Source organism: Mya arenaria, chromosome 10 (genome assembly GCF_026914265.1).
Source record: "Mya arenaria isolate MELC-2E11 chromosome 10, ASM2691426v1".
Classification (NCBI taxonomy): domain Eukaryota; kingdom Metazoa; phylum Mollusca; class Bivalvia; order Myida; family Myidae; genus Mya; species Mya arenaria.
In genome coordinates this window covers 27,521,755-27,545,366 of record NC_069131.1, presented here as the reverse complement: position 1 = coordinate 27,545,366, position 23,612 = coordinate 27,521,755, and the positions used below count along the sequence as shown (strand labels likewise).

At 33.9% G+C, this 23,612-nt stretch overlaps 1 protein-coding gene across 1 annotated transcript; it reads left to right on the top strand.

The window, feature by feature from the left end:
• Window positions 1-6,014: 6,014 nt before the first annotated feature.
• On the top strand, window positions 6,015-21,898 carry LOC128204542 (uncharacterized). Its single transcript, XM_052905954.1, has 15 exons — window positions 6,015-6,019; window positions 6,849-6,925; window positions 7,208-7,489; window positions 7,769-7,905; window positions 8,078-8,129; window positions 8,429-8,554; window positions 9,640-9,726; window positions 10,238-10,458; window positions 18,229-18,616; window positions 18,944-19,228; window positions 19,440-19,576; window positions 19,736-19,790; window positions 20,068-20,193; window positions 20,423-20,509; window positions 21,252-21,898. Exons 1-15 carry the CDS (start codon window positions 6,015-6,017, stop codon window positions 21,476-21,478), a joined length of 2,292 nt encoding a protein of 763 aa, XP_052761914.1. The 3' UTR covers window positions 21,479-21,898.
• The last annotated feature ends 1,714 nt before the right edge of the window (window positions 21,899-23,612 follow it).

The window sequence follows — 23,612 nt, the reverse complement described above, 5'->3', positions numbered from 1 at the left end:
TAACTAAAAAATCTGCATCCAGAATTATGGTTCCGAAGCAGTTCACTTCTCCTGAATATGATGTTTATGAATATAAACTATAAAGCTTAATAAATGATTTTTGGGTGTAATGCGTACTATCGAATATTGAATATCGATTTAATATAAAATAAAATGGGCTTAAATTATGTTTTACAAAATATAAAATCATCTAGGGTGGTGGTTATCCACCATAGCATCATATCAATTTCCATGCAGACATTCATCTTTAAAAACAACCAGGTCCCGATTTCTCGAAACTTCTTAAGCTTAACAGGCTTAAGTCGCTTATTTCAATAAGCCAAAATACATACTGAAAATGGATTTTAACAAATGAAAAATGGTTTATTCTGATAATCATACAGATTATTCCTACATAATTTCTACAAAAAATTGAAGAAGTAAATATAACACATTTAATAGAACAACAGAAATAGTGAGATTAGCTTAATCATGTTATAAGGGACTTAAGAAGTTTCGAGAAATTGGGGCCAGACGAATATCCTAGATATAAGTAGTTTTACAAAGTAAATAGTGAAAAGATTATGATCAAAAAGAAAGACATCAATTTTGTAATAGGGAAATTGAAAACGTTTTATTGACCCTTTGGTTTATAGCAGTTCATATCAACAAAAATGCTCACTTTGTTCAGTGGAATGTTGAACCAGTGAATCTTAACAAATCACAACGTAAGCATATAATAGCATATCATAGGTGAATAAGTGATACTGTGCCCGCCAACAGTCCAGCTACCTGCTGCCGCTGAAACATTTTCTCTAATGTCTAATGTGTAATTTAGATAACAAAAACTATACATATAATTATTTTCTTGTTAAAATATATCGCAAATGTTGGTTATTTTGTGTTTATTATGAATGACCCTTTAAATTTATTCGGAAAATATCCGACAGAACAGTTTAATATTGTGCGAATATATTTACATTTTTTACCGGTTTTTCTATTAGCACACTCTGGTTTCACCAATTTGTCATTGGTCCCGGCCTGGGCGCACGTAAGTTTGGTTTGTTATCCCCAAGCCGAACACGCAGAGTTTCTCTTGATACTTTGTTTACCCACAAGGTCACACGCTCTCACAACGAGTGTGGCGTATTTACAAAATATCAGAATAAGATATGTGATATGAACTGCATATTAAATCATTTTTACCTGACTTCTCTTTTTCACAATTCGTTAGCCAGGGGGCTCTTTAACATAACAAGTTCAGGTATAATATATTGTACGAACATTAATATTGTATTGGTCGGAATCGCCCCAGTGAAATGAATTTGACCAATTTGATATGCATGAACTATAAGAGATAATTAATTGATTTAATGCAAGGAGTTTTTCTCACAGTTTTTATTAGCCTACAATCATCATTATTATTATTATTATTTGGTTTTTATTTTATATTTCCTCCTTTTATTAAATACAATTCAATCCTCACGAGTCTCCTTTATAAAATACAACACTTCTTGTTTTTCGGTCCCCTTAAGCGTAAACATAATGACGTTATCAATTATGGGCGCCGCTGCCCTCAATCTCCTTTCTTTATTTTGTGGACTAAAACATTTAAACTCCTGCTAGGCTGACATAAGATATATCTTCCGTAAGTGCCAACCTTCCTTACTTTACTAGGCAGTTACTGGGAACCACCTAAATTGAACCTACCTTGGCTCGAGCGCTGCATAGTCACTTATGATGTGCGAACATAAATTGTGAAAAATGTAATTATTTCACATTGCAATTTGTATACGGCCGTATTGTTATCTCAGTGGGCTCGAAAAGGTAGTTTTCCGGCGAGCGTGGGTCCGAGCCCCACACCGGGCGTCATTTCCTCCAAGGTTCACTTTACTGGTTTCAGGAGTAAAAGACAAGATTCCATGGGTAGACCTTAAATGTTACTTGTGACAGCAGTGTAGTATGTATGGGTAGCAACCAGCGACCCGGTTAGCCCATATCGTTATAGCGCAATGCTTGTGTTCCAGCTGTCGTGGATTCAAGCTCGACACTTGGGGGATTGAATGTTGAGTTAAGTGTGGTTAAAAACAGCCTTCCGATTAGTCAGTCGGTAAGTGCTAGTATTCAGCTGGTTGCTGATTTCAGTCTAATACAAACCGTGCTAATGCTCCTTTTTCCTCAAAGATTTACTCTTCCTTTAACCGAATATACTTTATTATTGTCCTTTTAATCCGTATCATCTGTGCTATTCGAAATATATGACAAATACTACATATGTTGTGTTTCAACAGATATACTGTATTCATACCGAAAGAAAACAAATACTACATATGTTGTGTTTCAACAGATATACTGTATTCATACCGAAAGAAAACAGTCAAAGTTTATCACAAAAATAACATGTATGACAGAAACGTACCCGACTCAGTAACAGTTGACGTCAATGTCAATAATCCATTTAGTTTACTTTTACACGTTGACGAGGTAAAGTTTCCTTTTGCGGTACTTGAGAGCATATTCGAAATGGACGACAGCTAAATTTTGTAAATAATGCGTTGAAATACTGTCCAATCAAAAAAATAAATATTTAGACAATATTTACCAAGACTCACGAACTAAATACTAAATGATTTTTATGGTTGAGTCTTATTTTATGAAAATAACCACGTAACTGTGTTTATAATCCTTGAATTATACTACACAATTCTGCAATACTCTTTCGCATGTCGTAGGTTCAATTTGCGAGTAAATAATGTTAACGGAAACGGCTGATTTGCGATAACGAAAATTACTGAGCGCAGTTTCGTCACACTTTGGTGCCCAACATTCGTGCGCTCAATATGTTTTTTGAAACGGCAACTACTGGTTCCATCACATTAAAGTCTTTTTATGCCTTATAGTGGTTGCACGTTTGAAATGAGGTAGTCAAAACTGTGCACACATATAATCATGTGGCCTGATTATGGCTCTGCCGAGCTTCGATCCTGTATAATTATGATCTTTGTATGATTTTAACGGGAATTAAATAATATAATTTATGCCTAGGGCTATTATTTTGCTCTTTTTGAGAATGATTGTTTCTATAGAAAGAGAGCGCTTGAAGTTGGCTACAAATCGTTCAAACAATAATATTAAAAATAGCTATTTTGTGAGGAAATTTACTCGATGATTTCATTGAAAGATAATTCTGAAGCAGCATTTGTATTTTTTATTGTTGTTGTATTCTGGTGTCAAAATGTTGGGTTGTTATTGAATTTATTTTAACTGAATAAAATTCCCCTTCCACGAAAAATGTCAAATATTCTGTCAGTGTTATAAAAATAAGACAGCAATTAAAATTGTATAGATCTTTCCCATTTTAAATTTATTTCCATCATACTTCTAGGGCATTGTTTGTAAAATTCTGCGTTTTTGAGCTCTTATAATTTAAATAAAATATTTCCATTTGACCTCTGAAGAAAAATACTTGATAAATGTAAACATCACTCCATCTACCCCTTTTATACATAAACTGAAAAGACGTAATGTTTATATCTATCATATGTATACATATTCATACATTATACAATATATGATACATAATTCACAGTATTAATAATTGTTAAAAACTACCATATCATGTGAAACTTTGGAATCCCGCCTTATGAAATTTAATCTATCTTATGCACATTCGTAGTTATAAATTTAATGACGCTTTGTTTATTGATATCAGCAGTTATATATGGACATTGAGACGGTATGTACACTTTCATATTTCTTCATAATTATGCTCTTGTCTGTTTTTTTTTAGTTTGTGTTCGAAAGGGAAGTACAAAAATACATGATAGGTTATAACATTTGTACATACCACACCCATATCTGTTTAGACGTAGACACAGTTAAATGTAATTAAAATCTAATCATATCGTATGAAAGTTCTGTGACTTTTAATATAATATTAAATTTTGGGAGCATGAAGAAGATTGCAAAAACGTTTTGTCATCTAATTTTAAGAAAACAACTTTGAAGGGAACATTCAGTTGTTTGTAAATAGGTATAACAATTATAAACACATGTGAGGTCATAACCCATATATATTTGTCAATAATTAAACAAGAATTATAACACTGACAATACAATTTATAAAGTACAGTGGTAAGATATAATTTTGTATTGTAAGAAATTAAATCTATAGACGTATACAAGTCACTTATTATTATTTGTCATTCATTTGATACTTCCTCCTTAATCCATGTACGTATCAAAAGGAAAGAAAAACGGACATTTCACTTTATTTGATTGACTTAAAGATAAGAGATTTATTTCTCCCACCTCAGATAAGTAGATCCATTAATTTAACCATGCTAGAAATTCTTATCTTGCCCACAGGCGAAGATAAAATGCCCGTATGGAACTTCTTTTAATTGTCACCACATTGTAATTACTTCCCTTGTTAAAGACTGTCGTCTGTAGCGCATCATGGAAACCTTGTCTGGTGGCAATATTTAGAACGTGAGTTAATTATTTCTCGCTTCAAATGTCACCAGAAAACAGTTTTCACGCACCTTTCAAGAAATAATGCTTCACTCTTCTTTAACTATTTAAAGACCGATCAGACCATTTACATACTCTGAATCACTGCGCGAATATTCATGACAACCACGAATTATTGCATATCCGTACGCAGTTATTTTCACTAAGCACAAAAGAGTTCCGGCAAAAAAAATATATTAACTTAATTTTGTTGAACTGAGGTGGGAGAAAAAGCATCTACCATAGCCGCTCGTGTAAGATAGGTTCATCCCGACACTCGCGCAGGGTGTTTTGCGGAAACTCGGTAAACCTCGTTTCCGCAAAACACCCTACCATCGGGTCGGAATTAACCTATCTTACACTCTCGGCCATAGAAGATACTTATAATCTCGCCTTACTTACCATATTCATAAAAAAGAAAGGAAAAAAACAGAATTAAGTTTTTTGTATTTATCACAATTGTTAAAGTGTAGTAGCTAGCAACGCTGAGTTACTGATGATTGTTTTAGGGATCAATAAGTGCAGCCTGTATTCAAATGTCCTAAGTTTGGTGTATATACCGTCCTAAATTTGATGTGTGTACCTTCCTAAATTTGGTGTATGTACCGTCCTAAATTTGGTGTATATACCGTCCTTAATGTGTTGTATATACCGTCCTAAATTTGATGTGTGTACCTTCCTAAATTTGGTGTATGTACCGTCCTGAATTTGGTGTATATACCGTCCTAAATTTGGTGTAATTTTGAACCGTCTTTAAATGGTGTACTCCTTAATGTTTGGGTTTATACCGTCGCAAATGTAGTGTATATTTAAATTTGGTGTATTTACCCTTCTAAATTTGGTGTATTTACCGTCTACCATTTGGTGTATATAGCATCCTAAATTTGTTGTTTATAATGTTCTAAAGTTGGTGTATATAATGTCTTAGCTTTGACGTGTAAACCGTCCAACATTTGGTGTATATACCGTCCAAACTTTGTTGTATATACCGTCCTAAGTTTGGTTTTTATTCTTCCAAACTGTAAATTTATGTAATATTTATTTGCGAATGTTTCGTTTTCCTACTGTTTTGTTTTACTTTTGAAACCATAGTATACAGACTCAAAAACATCACTAGAATATATACTCAATTATCAGGTATGTCAAAGTTGTACCTTACTAGAGACACCGATAGTTGGTTACTGGAAAGAATAATTGCATTTTACCAAATGATTAATAGTATGAATATGTATAAAAAAAGTATACACTATATAATTATCGATATTTAGGCATTCATTATTGCTACTTATTCAGTTCATCTCCGTTTGACAGATGTGGTTGGAGCACATTGAAATAAGGTTTTCACAATTGAAACGAATTTCCAATAAAATGCCGTTACCTTAAAAGTAACTGCATAAAATAATTTTGCCTGACTGTTCTGCTTACCACTCACGTAAAGATCGTTAAAGCTTTCTGTTGAATTCTGATCAAAATATCGGTTTGCTTCAAATTAGCGGTTGAACTTCCATTGCTAAAAATTCATGATGACGTAACATTGATTGTGTCATTTGAATAATTTATTTAGGCGTATCAGGTTCGCTCATTTATATTTATAACTGTTTTGTAAACACTTATGTTTGATAAAAGGCAATTCGATTTACCTATTCTATTAAAAACAACAGTTTTTGTTTCTTGTGTGTTAGTATTATTTATAAAGCGTATTAATTGTCGATCAAAATTGGTTCAAAGCTGCCGCCGCTTAAAAAAAAAGGGCAACATTGAATTCGTATATGTTTGAAATAGCCTTTTATGCGTTACCATATATTTTTTTATTTGAAACGATATTTTGTTAATGCCCTTAGATATATTTAACGGGTCTGGATCACGCCTTTACTGTTAAAAAAGAGTTTATGCAATTCGTTCGTCACTACACTACACAAGAACGGCTATATTGTTTGCAAACCTCATATTACATAGCCCTTGGTTTGTAATGTTCGCCTACATGCGCATATAAGTAAATACCACCGAACTATTTTACATGTTATTTACAAAATGCAGTTAATTTCAATTTTATCCTTGCAGACGTTTGGATATAACCAGTTCGTATTATTAGAAAAGAACAATTCAATGGAGAATGCCTTTTGGAATAAACAAAAGGCTTCATATGTACCAGAGCATCTGACAGCAACATCGTCGTCCTATTCAAGCAGCAGTAGATATACGACACAAAATGGCAGATTTGACCATACAGCAAATAGCCAGTACTTATCATTGCCTGTAGCCCAAACTCAGACCAATAACACACGATATACAACCTTCTCTGCCCCTCTTTCGGGGTCTAGGCAAACAGGTGTATTTGTTCCTCTTAAACATATCAGAAGGGCTGTGGACGACATCAACACACTAGCGGTGCAGCCTACGGAAGACCCTCAAAATCAGTCACGGGAACAGCTAGGTACGGTACATTTTAACAATTACACCATAATTCCATCCAAATTGAACTTATCCAATATCTTTATTGAGCAGAAACCTTCCAAAATCTTCTGTTAACATGCATCGTCCGTATTCCGGTATTTAATCTTAATATATATTTTCAAAACACGATAAAGTTAATACTTTTAAAACAGAATATGCTTGTAATGTCCGCTGTGTTGATTTTATATGGCAGTTGCTTAAATAATTCTTCAGAAATAGTTCTTGTGACTTACAAAACAAACAATTTCAACATCATAAGTAGCAAATGGTAGAAGTGCTAGTACAAACACGCAGAGACAAACTCAAAACCCCTCTTCGACTGCAACGGCAATTGCTGCAGTTAAGTCAACACCAAGTTCTTCTACAAACGCCACAGTAAACCGTACCAAGGGTCCAAAATATCCAAAGTACACGTCAACGGTTACGCGACTGGACAGTTTTAACGATTGTCAACGCGTTTCTGTTTCTACACGGCTCTTATCGGAAGCAGGATTCTTTTATGCGGGGTCTGAGGATTGTACGCGTTGTTTTGCCTGTGGTATAGGTGAGTAAAAATTTAATACTATATTAAAGAGGTTAAACACGAACTATAGAATAAATTACTAGTTAAATGAGATACCGTTTTAAAGAGACGTAAACAAATAGGCAATTATCTACCTCATTGGAAAGGCAAATTTACAATCTACACAATCATACTTAAGATTATGCTTCTACCAAAGAAACAAATAATTGACTCAATATATATTATTAATCTGTGATGATTTACTATGTAGAATATAGCAGTTCTAGGGACAATGTTATACATGTGTTTTCATATTTACAGGATTGCGAAATTGGTCAAAGAACGACGATCCGTGGACTGAACATGCTCGGGCTTCGCTTAATTGTGATCACGTGGTTTCAATGAAAGGGAGAGAATTTGTGAACCTGGTTAAACTTGCACTGGAACTGACGGACGAGGTAATGATATTACTACAGTAGCAGTACTACTCATTAAGTGATAGTGTGGACACATACAGATATCACATCCACCATTGCCGAAATGTAAAGGTTTAATTTAAACCATGTTGTTGTCTCTACTATATCATTTTACCAAATACTTAGAATATAATTGATATTTTATTTCTAAAAGAAAACAGGAACAGCAAAAACAGCTGACGTCTCTGAGCCATCTTCACCAAACGGTAAGAAAAAAACCGCTTGGATTTCATATGTTTATATTATTCCTTAAACCATGAAATCAACGCTAAACGTATATACATTAAACACATATGTAAAACAAAGGAATATGTGTATACATGTGGTACCGTATAATTGCAATAGTTATGACTCAAAGTCGATTGCTCTTGATTAACGCTTTAGTTAATTGAATTTCTTAATGCAACAAGCTATTTTGTAAAATTGAGTCTCCGTCTTTGGGCTAATTAATGTTGTGATGCAACACCAGTGGCTGTTACAATAACATATACATATTTTTTTGCAGTTAGGCAAGGTTCATCTGACGATATTAACAAATTGATGAAAACAAAAGCAGCTCAAAGTGTGTTGGAAAACGATTATAGTGAAGATTTGGTTAAACAGGCGATTGTCAGAGTCATGAGATCCAAAGGTATTCTCTTTTAGTATTCATCCATAAATAGATTTGCCTATACTTCTGAGAAAATTATTATACTAAATATCCTGTTTGCCAGGTCGTCCGTCTGTCCTTTAACATTTTGTAGGTGTTTTATTGCTTAAAACATTGAAACCTATTTCATGTCCGACCCTCTCTTTATTCAAATTAGGCATCTTTGTCATGGCACAATTGGTGTTAGTTCCTATTTTTAACATTAAATCGAGCTGTAAATATGATTACATGTAAGGGAAAATTTGATTTTTTAAAACACTAATACTCGAATCGGACTTTGTTATGTGCAGGTGATGTATATAGCTGTTGGTCGAGTTCTTTATTCTATCATGTAAATAAGTTGATGTAAATATATTGAAGTGTTTGTGTTTTTTGCAAATATTTTAAAGGTGCTTTGTTTTGTTTTTGCCTAACGGGCGATAGTTCACTTTTATGTGTTTACCTTAGAGTTTGGAGTTAGCGACCGTTTCGTTCAGTTAGTAAACGAATGGTTCATTGAATGTGTAATATATTGTTTGGTAAACGTATTTAGTTTTTAAACCTTAGAACATGTAACTATATTCTTGAAAGAAGAACACTGCTCAAGCCGGCATAAGGCTCTTTAATACAATGTTTGTCCTATAATTCCAATCAGTGTTAACATAAGTATATGCTTCTCGTTAAATGTTCTTACTATATTAGAAAAGTGTATGCTCTATTCTTTGAATGACTTCGTTCTTGTGATAATTATTTATGTTTTACATTAAGTAATACTTTCATGTTATGATAAGCATTATCTAAAAACATGATTGGAAGCTAGACAATGATTTAGATTTCAATTCGAAATGTACTTGAATGATTTATTATCCTTATGTGCGCATAATATGAGTATCTCAGAGCTAGACCTCCGTAATGTTGTATTGCTACTTGCTTGCTAAAGTTTGATTACAGTTGATTTTTATTGCGATGAACAGGGACGTCATTTTTAGTTATTGTGTTTTAAGTATAAAGAACGTAACTGCTTTTTTAACTAATCTTACAGAGTTTAATATGATTCCAACCCATTGACATTGAATATTACATTACAGGAGCAAATACCATCACTGGTATGGATCTAATGCAGGAAATATTGACAATGGAAGAAGAGGAATACCTTACTGACGGGAAGACTATGGGTCAGTATCTTTGTGTTAATCTAATACACTTAGATTTTATGTACCATATTATTTTGATATTATTTGAAGGGTTGTTCAGAAAAGAGACTGTAAAAATAATATAACAAACAATTTTTTTTTCGGCCTTGATAAGCTGCAAAATGAATAATTGCACGTTCAATTTCAGTTGACATAAAGAGCAAAGGTAAACACTATAATACCTTCAATAACATAATGTACTTAAGGCCATTTATTTTACACGTTAGGAATACTTTTTCAAATAATGCTAAAAGTATATGGCTTGGTTTAAGGTAGAGCATCGGTCACATTCTATACCAGTTAAAGAATGTCGGATTATATTGATGTATTTAGAACTAACAGTAGTAAAATGTTGTTACGCTTGATTCATGATTGATTGTCATTGCACCTTATCATAGGGAGACGTTGGCTTCTAGGCTTGTCCTTGTAGTGCCAATTACACTATTAGACATTATTGCTTTCAACATAACGTTTTGAACTTTTATACATACAGAAGATGTTCCTACAGCCAAGAGACCGAATATGGCGGCAGTACTTTCCTGCGAAAACCAGAACTTGCGGAACAATACTGTATGCTCCTATTGTAAGCGGCTTGAAGTTTCCCTCGTATTTCTTCCATGTGGGCACCTTGTGTCATGTTCTACATGCGGAAACAAACAGAAGTCATGTGTCACGTGTGGTCAAAATGTTAAAGGGACAGTTAGGACGTACAAAGCATGAACTATTCAGCTTTAACATTTGATGGCATATGCAGGAGGAGAAAAGAGGACCGATTTACATATTTTGTTTTTGGCACAGTGCGTATATAACTGGTTGAACGTGTTTCTCTCTCCCAATCACACACTGCAAAGACAAAATTTAGTTTATGTCGCTCCTTCCAGTATTGCTATCTATGTGATCCACATTGTTGAACGATTGCATTCGTTTAATTACCCTAAAGTACCGTGTTTTGATGTTCGAATGTTGTGAAAAACAATAAACTTTCTTTAACTTGACGGTATTGTGTTTTGTTTTGTACGAACAACTGAACTGTTAAATCATTAATTTCTGGTCAAGTCGTCGAGTTAATTTCCACCAATAGTGGCATTTTCACACGGATTACGCAATAGAATAGTAAATTGGTAACGCCAACATCTGGCAACGGATTGCCATCATTGAATTATTTTCAATTTTATTTTTGTTCAAGACTGTCGATTGGACGCTTGGAAAAATAAATATCACGATGGATTCGTCGTAATCAGTACTATATTAGTTAAATGATATTGTGAAAAAAATCATATGTCAAACACCTAATAATTTAATGATACAAAATTGTAAGAAAAAACATTCTGAGAATTTCCATTTTATGACCGGCGGATGGGCAAAATGAATCAACAAATATTTTTTTCACAATAAAGGTTAATGCTGTGCTCTGCAGATTGCAGTGGTTAGGTTTTTATTTAAATTTTGTGTCATAATAATGGCGAAACAAGACGTTTTCGTGTAGCATTATGACTCGGCGGTACCTTTGAATATATATCTGTTTAAATAATTATTTTGCAACAGGTTAATCGAATTCGAAGGAGTCTATGATTTGTGCTGTTTATTCTTAGACAAATATGTTGTATGTCTAATTATATTGGCATATTCATTAAATCAAAATCAAAATAGTTAGTTTGCTGGTGTTGTGCAACTGAGACTCAGTGTCTGGATACTCGTCCTGGTCACTGGGGTAGTTGTCATTTTTATATTCAACATCATTTTACCGGCATCCAAGTTTAAACTATTGAAAAATAACGCAGGGTTTGAGTGGCCATTTCTTGAGCTGCAATCAATTTTACATGTGGATCAAGCATGTACTGCTACGGAAAAAACATTAAAAACTGCTTTATTGCGTTAACTGTCTAATTACAAATACGTTAAAATTAGAGTGTTCCATTTAGAATATGCAGATAAAAATCATATTTTAACCGTATACATATTTAGAGGTAACCTTTTAGCCAAACATATAAAGGAAATACTTATGAACAAACTTACCTTAAAACGCCTAGCATGGTTCACTCAAATGTTTTATTCATATTTATTGAATATCTTAAGATAATACACTAGAAATCAAAATAATCAGAACTGCTCATTTTTGATGCTTAAATATATGAGTTTGTATATTAAATGTTTTTTACATGTATGCTCATTTTGCTCAAGGATACCACTTGAATTGATGAAATATGTTGATTGCTTATAAAGTTTATAAAGGATTTTCAATTATAATAATTATTTTTCTTTTACAATATTACAATCTTTTCGGCTAACTACAATGCCAAGCATGCGGAGCCCAGTAAGCGTAGTACAAAAACAATTTTAAGCATGATTGTGTAAATCCACCGGTGTTAGATGCTACATTCGGAACTTTTCGGTCATTTTCTATCGAGAACAACCTCGGATGTATGCCAGTACATCGTGGAAGTAGTTCGTAAATTTGTGAAAAATATTATTAATCAAATGTAGTGTTTTAACGTGTATTTGTATAACTAATTTTAAATTGATTGTCAGTGAAGCGTATAATTGCAAACAAAGTTAAGATGTCAAAGAGTTAAGTAATAAAGTTTAATGCTAAATTGAAATCACTACGCGATCTACTTGCAGCGTAATTAAAGTGTTAAGATTGTACCTGTAAATGATTGTCGAATTTCACTGGAACGTTATATACAGATTGCATACTTGGCCTGATTGGATGCTTATGTGATAGTGTGTGTTATCATAAGAATTGCTTATGCAGTTCCGAATTTAACTGCATACATTGCAAACCAGGCTACGTTTACATCACAAATAACTGCAATTTTACCTGCTCAAGCGGGTGTGACAATATATGTAAGAGTGATGGTTCAAGTACTTGCATACTTCATTTAATAGGTGTTCATAGGGGCGTTAGAATTGCATCTAGCTGTGATGCTAATTTCATCGATTGTATGAATTGTTAAGGCGTATGTGAATTACAGGAAGTTCATGACCTATTCTGTAACATGACATGCAATGCACACAATGTCTTGGAAGAGTGAGTAATAAGGACTACAGAAACTGCTTTCAATGATGCATCAAATATTAATATCGGCCAGAATGCATGTAAGGACGTTGGCGAGAAAATAATAAGTGATGAAGTTGGATATTGCTTCAACGGCTGTCTTGATGAATACCTTTATGATAATTGTAAGACTGGTAAGTTGTCAACTGCAATTTACTACGTCCGAATAAATAAATGAAGGTATGTCAGGGAAGCAACAGGGAAGCCGGTGTACCCCGGTTGAACCAAGTTGAACAATAAAAGGTTGAAATACGATAAAGGTTTGAGGTCGTTCTATAAGAACGCTCTTCTGATTTTCGTCGGTGCAATGGTTAATTCTGGTGATTTTTTTTAATAATATATATATCCAATATTGACATAAAAAACTGTAGGGGGAGATCGCGTCGATTGCGCCCCCAAATACTGCTAGCGAATGTAGAATTATTATGCTCGTTATATAGTGGTTGAAATTATACACAACTTGCGGTTGACGCTCATTGTATTATATGTCTATATCTCGTGAAGTATATGCAATAACTACATACATAATGTCATATTGCATATTTTAACAGTGACTGCACCCAATACTGTTTATATGTTTCAAGAGCGCGAAGTGCGATTTGTCTACTTCCAGTCACGAAGGTAATTAGAGAAGTATCTATGTTTTACCCGGTTGTAAAGGACAACGATCAATTAGTATCGTCCATAAAATATAGTATTGTTATTTCTCAGCATGCTTCATATCACACGACAAGAGCTGTGTTGTCTGGATTGAGTATTAATAAATAATTTGAAACAAGGTAATCTCTTTACAATATCGCATAACATTCTACACAATACCTAGACAAAATAAACGATATTGCTAGATCTATGTAGTGGTTCAAACAAATTGTTGCCACAGAGTGTATCAGAAGCTTGAAAACCGGCGAAGACAGGGCTAGCCTTGATACTAGACGCATGATTGGAGGAGAGATAAGCGTGTTTATTGCAGGAGAAATCACGACAGGTGGAGTGGTTTTTCTTGCCCAGATGTTGAGGAATGTTGACAAGATTGAGATTTTGATTGATAATGACAGTAATTAGGTTATTTGGGTAACAACATATTTGTATAGATTCAATTCTTGTATCAGAGTGAGTTTATCTTTTAAATCAAATATAATTCATTAAATACGTATAATAACAACTTGGATCTAGCATTCTTGTGTTAATTCAATACGCATAATTGATACTAAACGGACACAGTATCTAGTTAACATAAGTAAATACGCTTTGGAGGCGGATATTTTAAGTATGCGTAAAACAGCCTCGGAACTCGTTACAAACTCTTCAATAATTCATAATACAAGACTTATTGGTTCCTTTTCTAGGTGTTAGCAATACTTTGCACATTAACAACCCCTTCTCGTATTTAATAATTACTGAATACTTTATTTGACGATAACAACGCTAAATTTGAATATATATTTTATTGAATGAATTCATGTATTGTCGTAGTTACGTTTTTTGTAAGACAATGAAAACGTTTATTTTCCAAATTGACTTCATGAATTCTACACCGTATATCGAAAGATACCACAAGGAAGTGTAATTTTTAATTGATACGAAATTATTGTTAATCTCTTCAGACATGGAACCGATAGCCAAAGTGGAGCAAAAGATGCCGACTACCAAGAGAACTCTGCACGTATGACAATGGGCCAATGCTATCAGAATGTGGAGAAATAACTTTGTATTAAAAAAGGACTGCATATAACTGTTATTGTCAAATATTTACCACTATTGGATTCAAGTAATTGCATGTTACTGTGTTACAATAGACAAAACGGAATAGTTCATGTCGTATAAAATAAATCTAGGAAAGGGTCATTCTCTTCGTTTGAATTCAATTCTTATCATACTGTTTTTATTGTTACGTAATTCGACTTAAAATGAAACATATTTGTGTTGTCCATTCAATTGCTTGATTAACATTGTAATGCATTGTGGCTTAATCGCCCATGAATTTGTAATTGTAAAATCGAAAGTCTAAAGTCGGTGTTTACCCAATATTTTATCAAACGTCGACCGTTGTTCCTCAATATCGTGGTCAGTTTTAAAGAAACGTCTTTTTTCGTGATAGGATTTTTAGGGAAATTAGTTTACCTTATGTCTAGAACTTTTTTTTATCTTCGACGAATTATTGTATCTTCTAAGACAAAATGTTTGTGAACAACACCGAAACATAGCGTTGTAAATTGTAACAAAGCATTTCAACGAAATATATCAAGTTGGTATGGAAATAAAAGGAAGCATACGGAAATGATGTAAGTTAGACGGCCATAGACAAGAAATCAAGTTAGAAAATTTTAAGCAAATTGTGTGTATTTAAGCTGTACTAGAATTTGCAAAATAAAAATGCATGCTAAATGTTAAATCATCATACCATTTACGCCGTTTATTTTGAAAAGGTAGTTAATGTACATTTATTGTTTGATATTCACATATGACAGCCACGATACGAAATTAATTAGTTCGCCATAGGATACAATGGGAATGAAGTAATCCGTATTGTATTTTTATATAAAGCATTATTTGCATAATTACTGATCGATATGTTATTGTTAAAAATACCTACAGCAAATACTAGCCTGTATTCGAACGACATTATCCACACTGCATGCAATCATGTTTTACCTATATCAGATACCTACTATATACTGTAGACACATGGCTATTTTTAAATCTGGAATCCCGCTTTGATTAACCTATATCAGATACCTACTATATACTGTATATATAATTTTCAATTGATAGCAAATCTTGTGTATTTAAGCTGTACTAGAATAAACATATGTCAGGCATGATAAATGTGACCATCCTCCATCTACGTCGTTTATCAAAACAACACCTATATTTATTATTTTTTATTCGCAAATAATAATTATGTCACACAGTTAATTAGTTCGCCAAAGCAATTATACTCTTAAGTAATCCTATCTGTACGTTCAAATGATTTATGCGTTACATATGCAGCATTCCTTGCATCATTAATCATCAATGCTTACCACAGCATATTCTATATTATCCACGTAGTATGTTAACCTGTTTTACCTATGTCAGAACCCTAATGTGGATATTCTTGATCTGGGATCCCACTCTATGAAAACCCAAATTGATTATTTAAATACATATTTACTTTTATAAGGTAGACATTTCGTTTAATGTTATCAGCCGTTGAATGGACTTTTTGAAGGTAAGACCAATTTGATACGTCATGATTTGCTCTTATCTGGTTTTTTTAATAAGTTTTTTGTGGAAAAGTTGTAAAAATCATATAAATAGTTTCTATACGTAGATGCAGTGATGCGTTCTTCAAATTATCATATAGTTTTAACAATATTGGAGAGTAAGACGTGATTAAAATTGAATGATTGAACAAACCCTTTGTAAACTTCTTTGTAGACATTTATGTTAAATGAAACATTTATTAACAAATGTGATGTTTTATTCTATTTTGATGTGTCAAAAATCAAACCAACTGCATATATGGTACAAAACTGATCTATATATGTATAACTTTTACTCGTCCGCCCCCTTTTCATATTTGTCATTTGGTAATTTCTTATTTATCCATAAATGTATTGGAACGAGTGAACAAAGGACACCTGACTTGCTTAAATTGACATGAAAAAAACGATATGTCGTCTTTGTTATCACATACTATATAAAAATAAAGTTCTTTGCAACATCACAATTGTTAATATGTAGTAGGGTTCAAAATATATTAAAAGGTTGAGTAACTGAGGATTTTTTTTCTTTGGGGGGGATTTAATTTGTAGAATTGAAGATCATCTACGCCCACTTTCTAATCTGTGTACAAACACTCGGAAGGTTTGTACTAATAGTAATGTCTATAAACTATTTTATTTCGTGAATGAATAAAACAGTATTGTTATTAAAACCAAGTTTCTATTTACAAATCAAAGTTCATTGTAATAACAAAAATACATACATAATATTATGGGAATCCCCCTTATATATTAGCAGACATACAACTAAAAATAGATTTCGGAAAGTGAAATATCAGATATTTCATAGCATGTTAGACTTTATTCTATTTGGCATACAAAATGGATGAAAACTGTTAAGTATCAAATGTAGGTTATGCCATGTAAAGGACGAGTTGAGTAAATTGTGCATGATTTAACGATCAAACGACTTTCTGAAATGAAATTACTATTTTCAAAGAATTTGGCAAGTGGGGGGGGGGGGGAGTAAAACAACTGTATATACCGTCGCAATATTTTCATTGTTTTCATTCGCGAACATGTCTTTGTTGTTGAATTTGACTTCTGAATCTATTCCTCATACAAATAAGAATTCGGACACATAAGCAACAGTAAATTATTAAAATAACCTTAAAAAGTATTTCAAAGATATACCTTACTAATTTCGTTCCTATTTTTACCATGTTTAACGAGCAAAATTGGCAATAAAGATGCCTCTGGCCATGAACAAAACATAGCAATGCTAATATTTTGAGATAGTAGGTAGCGCACTACCTGTCATGATTATTAAATTTTACAAAAAAATCGAGGCATGGAACAATTCTAATAATTCAAGTTTGTATGAATATTTGTTCATATATATATATATATATATATATATATATATATATATATATATATATATATATATATATATATATATATATATAAAGTTATTTTTCAGGAATCGTAGAGTGCTGATCATTTCTTCTAATCTAGTATATGGTTCTCAACAAAAATATAAATATAAAGGCAGATTTTATTGCTACCAATTCAGTGCATTTCCGTTTGAAAGATGAGGATGGAAAAACATTCAAATAAGGTTTTCACAATTGTAATGAACTTTTAATTTTTAAAGACCACTCACACATACAAGTAAAATATTACCGTTGAATTCTGATCAAAAATTCATTTGCCTTCAAATATTCTAATATACTTCCACTGTTGATTTTTGATGACGTCACATTGATGGTGTTATTTGAAATTATTTATTTTAGGCGTCTTAAACAACAATGTATGTTTGCTTACTGTATTGGAAAGATCTTTTTTATATCAAAAGGAAAATCGTTTTCAATATACTCTATTAACAAACAACCCTTCCTTTTCCTGTGTGTAAAATAATTTCTACAGCGTATCAGACTAATAGTTTATTGGATATTGATCTACAACTGCCGCAGCTTTGACGTAATAGGTAGCAGTGAATGTCACAATTGTATAAACTAAACTTAATTTGTTAAATTAAATGTGTGCAGACCTCTTAATACATAGCTATTTATTTTTTTTATGTTCGACTACTCTTTACATATAATTAAATTCCATCAACTGTTTTACTTGTAATTTACAAATATGCAGTAAATTTCAGGTCATGATTTTATCTTTGCAGGTCAAAATCAGAGCGGTTAAACATAACCGATTCATTATATAAAAACGAACACTTCAATGGATAATGCCTTGTGGGATAATCAAATGGTTTCATATCCACCAGAGCATTTGACATCAGCACCGTCGTCCTATTCCAGCAATAGTAGAAATACATCACCCAAGGGTAGATTTGATCAAACAGCACAGCCAACCAGTCTTGTGCCACAAGGAGGATTCGCATACAAGACGAGCCAGTACCAATCATTGCCCGTAACCTCAACTCAGATCAAGAACACCCAATATACGACGTTTTCTGCTCCTCTTTCGGGGCCAAAGCAAACGGGTTTATTGGTTCCACCTAAGCATATCAGAAGGGCTGTGGCCGATATTTATACAGTTGCAGTACAGCCTACGGAAGACCCTCGGAATCAGTCTTTGGAAAAACAAGGTTCGCTATAGAATAGGCCGTACATTTTATTTCGAGGCTATGAATTTGACGAGTATACCATAATTTCAGCTGAACTTGCCTACGCTGCATGTTTACTTTTTAATAAATATTTTCCAATTTCTTTTCTGAACATGCATAGCTCGTATTACACAGGCTTGTACATATTTTAACTTTTGCTAGCTATGATTTGGTAATAATGAGTGTATAATTTGTTTGAATTAACATGCTTTTAATGTAAACTGTATTGATTTTACATGGCAGTTGCTGAAATTATTCGTAAGCAATAGTCCTTGTTAATATGTTTTTTTTTATCATTTTTATCATTAGTAGCAAAGAGTAGTCAGACCAGTCTAAAGCCACAGAGACAAACTCAAAACTCTTCATCAACTGCAAGAAACATTGCTACAGCAAGGCAAACACCAAATTCTTCTTCAAGCGCCGTAGTGAGCTCTACAAAGTTTCCAAAATATCTCAATTACACTACTACGGCTTCGCGACTGGACAGTTTTAAAGCTTGTCAAAACATTGCTGCTTCTACACGGATCTTATCAGAAGCAGGGTTCTTTTATGCGGGGACTGAGGACTGTACTCGTTGTTTTTATTGTGGGATAGGTGAGTTTATATTTCAAAATGGATTTTAGAGTTAAAAAAATGAACTATAGTACTAGCTTATGAACAACACATCATCACCCTCCAAATGCGTGGTTTGAGATCAACGATATATAATCAATGCGTGACTATCAAATACATGTGCATGTAGAATAAAGCAGTTCTAAGGAACACTATAGTTCTTGTTATATATGTTTGTTTCTAATGTTTACAGGATTGCGAAATTGGTCAGAGAACGACGACCCTTGGACTGAACATGCTCGGTTTTCGCTTGATTGTGATCACGTGGTTTCAGAGAAAGGGAGGGAATTCGTGAACCTGGTTAAACTTGCACTTGAACTGACGAACGAGGTAATAGAACTTAAATTATTGCACTCCTTATAAAGCGGCATTATGGTCACTTACATATAAAAATCATCCATCATCGCCGAAAGGTTAAGGCTGATTTTATAAGCTGTTGTTATCTTTATGATTGTACTAAATACATAAAATATATTGCATTACTTCTAGAAAGAAACAGGAGCAGTGCAAACAGCTGACATCTCTAAATTATCTACACCTAATGGTAAGAAACCGCTTGAATTAAATACTTTTATCATTCTTCAAGCCATGCAATGAACGATTTACAAATATCCATGGATAAAATATAATGTAAAGCCCAAAGACATACGCAAAGTAATGCATACTTATAAGAATTCTGACTCAATGTCATTTGTTCTTAGAAGTTTCTTCTTAATACAATAATCTTTTTTTTTTCCAAATCGACACTTCGTCTGTGGGACAATATAATACGTGATGCAGCACCAGTAGCGGTTATAATAACCTATATTATTGTTTTCCAGCTAGGCAAGATTCATCTGATGATATTAACAAATTGATGAAAACAGAAGCAGCTCAAAGTGTGTTGCAAAATGATTATAGTGAAGATTTGGTTAAAAAGGCGATTGTAAAAGTCCTGAGATCCAAAGGTATACACTTTGATATTTATAAATGTGTGCATGTTTATTATAGAAACGCATAGAGCCTATTAGGAATACTATTGTGAATGCCTTATTGTTAAAACTCTGCCAGTCAGCTCGTATTTCATTTTTTATTATTTTAAAACCTTATTTTAGTTATACTCTCTTTTTTATCTACCTCTAAAGTATTCTTACAGACCTTAATATAACTTCTAACCTATTTAATGAAACATTCTAGGAGGAAACGCCATCACTGGGATGTGTCTAATGCAGGAAATACTGACAATGGAAGACGAAAAAGACCTTATTGATGGGAAATCTATGGGTAAGTATTTTGGTGTTAAGGAACTGTTACATACCTTTATCAATTTTGATCCCTAATGACTCTATATTTATTTCATGTCATTTCAAAGGGTGTACAGAAAAAGAAAATGAGTGTATGACTTACTTTATTACTTAATTTAATTCCCTTTGCATATAATTATGCTGTTAGCAAGCAATACCCTTCTAAACAGTACAAAAATATATTGGTCAATAAGATTTAACACATATTCAAATTTAAAGAGTGTAAGTGTTTTTAACATCTAAGTTAGTTGTTTGGTTTAAATAAGGTCAATGAACAAAATGTATTTTTTATTTCAAATGAATCAAGAGATACTAGGAAACTAGGAAAGTGACTTAGTTAGGAAATGACGTAAGAAGTTTAATGAATACCGTATTGTATGCCTTCTATACCAGTTTAAGACTGTCAGGTTATATTAATATCTTAAGAAGTGACAGTAGTTTAATGTTGATTTGCGTGATTCAAGATTGAGTGTTTGGTGACATTCGAGTACACATTTCCATAAGAAGATGTTGGCTACTTGACATGTCCGTTTAGTTTAAATTGCTCTATATTACATTCTATGTACATGCATTCATGATCATTTTTATTTATTTGTACATTTCTTGACGTGTAGCTTAATCCATATATTGATTTATCGAGATGTGGTTTTATGGATAAGATAATACACATTATGTTCTTTTTCTGCTATAATTGACGATTTTTATCGATCATATATTTACAGATAATGTTCCTTCTACCGTGAAACAAAATATGGCGCCGGTACTCTCCCGCGAAAAGCGACACCTGCGGGACAAGTCTCTTTGTTCCTATTGTAAGCGGAATGAAGTTTCTCTGGTGTTTCTGCCATGTGGTCACCTTGTTTCCTGTAACACATGCGGGAATAGGCAGAAGTCATGTGTCACGTGTGGTCAAAACGTTAAGGGGACAGTTAGGACGTACAATGCTTGAACTGTTTAGCATTATCAGTTGATTGCATGTGTGTGCAATGGCACAATACTTCCGTATTGTTGGTGTACAAAGCTTACATAGAGTTATACCATTCCATTGTCATTATTTCAAGACTGATGACACAAGGATTTATTTACTTTGCTCTGTGTGTAACACAGTCGAGGTTCCACTGTGTGCTACGTTTTTATTATAGAGATAATACAGTATTTTTGATTGCTTTTTGTGTCACAAACCTGACTTTTTCTGTTGAATTATCATCATATATGCCATTATGAAAATGTATTATATATTGTAGTTATACTGTCAACCACTCCGTTTAACGTTATTTTGGTAAAAAGCTGTGCCGCACTAATAAAGTGTTTCTATTCCCTAAACATGTCAACGCCGCAATGCTAAACAATAAATATTTGTTTAATGCTACAGTATTTGTTTCGTTTATTAATTACAGGCAAAACTATGAAGCATGGCCGCTAAAATATGGCTAACTATGTGTGCATTATACAGTTGTTATGCGATATATGAATATGGTACTCCGTAAATGAGTGACCATGACTTGTGGTAAAAGATTGACAAGGTTATGCGGTAAAAGAGTAACCGTGGCCTACGTTAAATGAATGACATGGGCATGCGGTAAATGAGTGACAAGGCATGAGGTAAATGAGTGACCAGTGCATGAGGTAAATAAGTGACCAGGCCATGAGGTTAATAAGTGACCATCTCATGAGAGTAATGAGTGACAAGAGCATGAGGCAAATGAATGACCAGGGCATGAGGTATATGTATGACCTAGACATGCGTAAAATGAAAGATCAGGACACGCAGTAAATGAGTGACCAGGGCATAAGATAAATAAGTGACCATAGCATGAGGTAAATGTATGACATAGACATGCGTTAAATGAGAGATCAGGACACGCGGTAATTGAGTGACCAAGGCATGAGGTAAATGCATGACCATGGCATGAGGTAAATGCATGACCAGAGCATGCTTTAAATCAGAGATCAGGACACGCGATAATTGAGTGACCAGGGCATAAGGTAAATGAGTGACCATGACATGAGGTAAATGCATGACCATGGCATGAGGTAAATGCATGACCAGAGCATGCGTTAAATGAGAAATCAGGACACGCGGTAATTGAGTGACCTTGGCATGCCGTAAATAAGTGTCAAGAGCAAGTAGTATATGAGTGGCAAAGGCCTTAGGTTTAAATAATGGCGTAGGGTATGCGGTAAAAGAGTGGCCAAGGCACAAGGCGTAAAGGTGACTAAGGCCTGCGGTAAATTGATGACCAGGGCACATGGTAAAATGGTGACCAGGACCTGCGGTAAATCAATGACAAGGGCAAGCGGTAAATTAGTGACCAGGGCCTGCGATTAATCAGTGACCAGGCAGATGGTAAATGAGTGAAATGGGCACGCAAAAATGAGTGACCTGGGCACGTATTAATGGAGCGATCAGGGCACCAGGTGAATAAATGATCAGGCCATGTGGTAAATTAGTGACTAGGGCTTGCGGTGAATGAAGAAGCAGGGCATGCGATAAATTATTGACCAGGGCCTGTGATAAATTAGTGACCAGAGAATGTGGTAAATATGCGGTCAGTGAATGACCAGGGCACGCGGTTAATGAGTTACCAGGTCTCGCGGTTAATAGAGGACCAGAGCTTGCGGTAAATAGGTGATCAGTGCCTACAATAAATGAGTCAAAAGGGCATGCGATAAATTGTCGGTCAGTGCCTGCGGTAAATAAGTGACCAGGGCATGCGGTAAATAAGTGACCATGGCTTTTGGCTAATGAGTGACCTACACAGGCGGTAAATGAGTGATCAGGGTAGGTGGTAAATGAGTGGGCAAGAGGTTTGGTAATGAGTGACAACCGAACGCGAAAAATGAGTGAACTGGACACGAAGTGACTAGGGCATGCGGAGAATGGGTGACAATGGCAAGCGGTTAATGAGTGGCCAAAACACGCAGAAACCAGGCCACGAGGTATATGAGTAATCATGACAAGATGTTAATGAGTGATCAGATCAAGCGGTAAAAGAGACGACTATGGCCTACGGGAATAAGTGACTAGGGCATTCGGTAATTTGGTGACCAAGGCGTGCTGTAAATGAGTGACCAATGCAAGC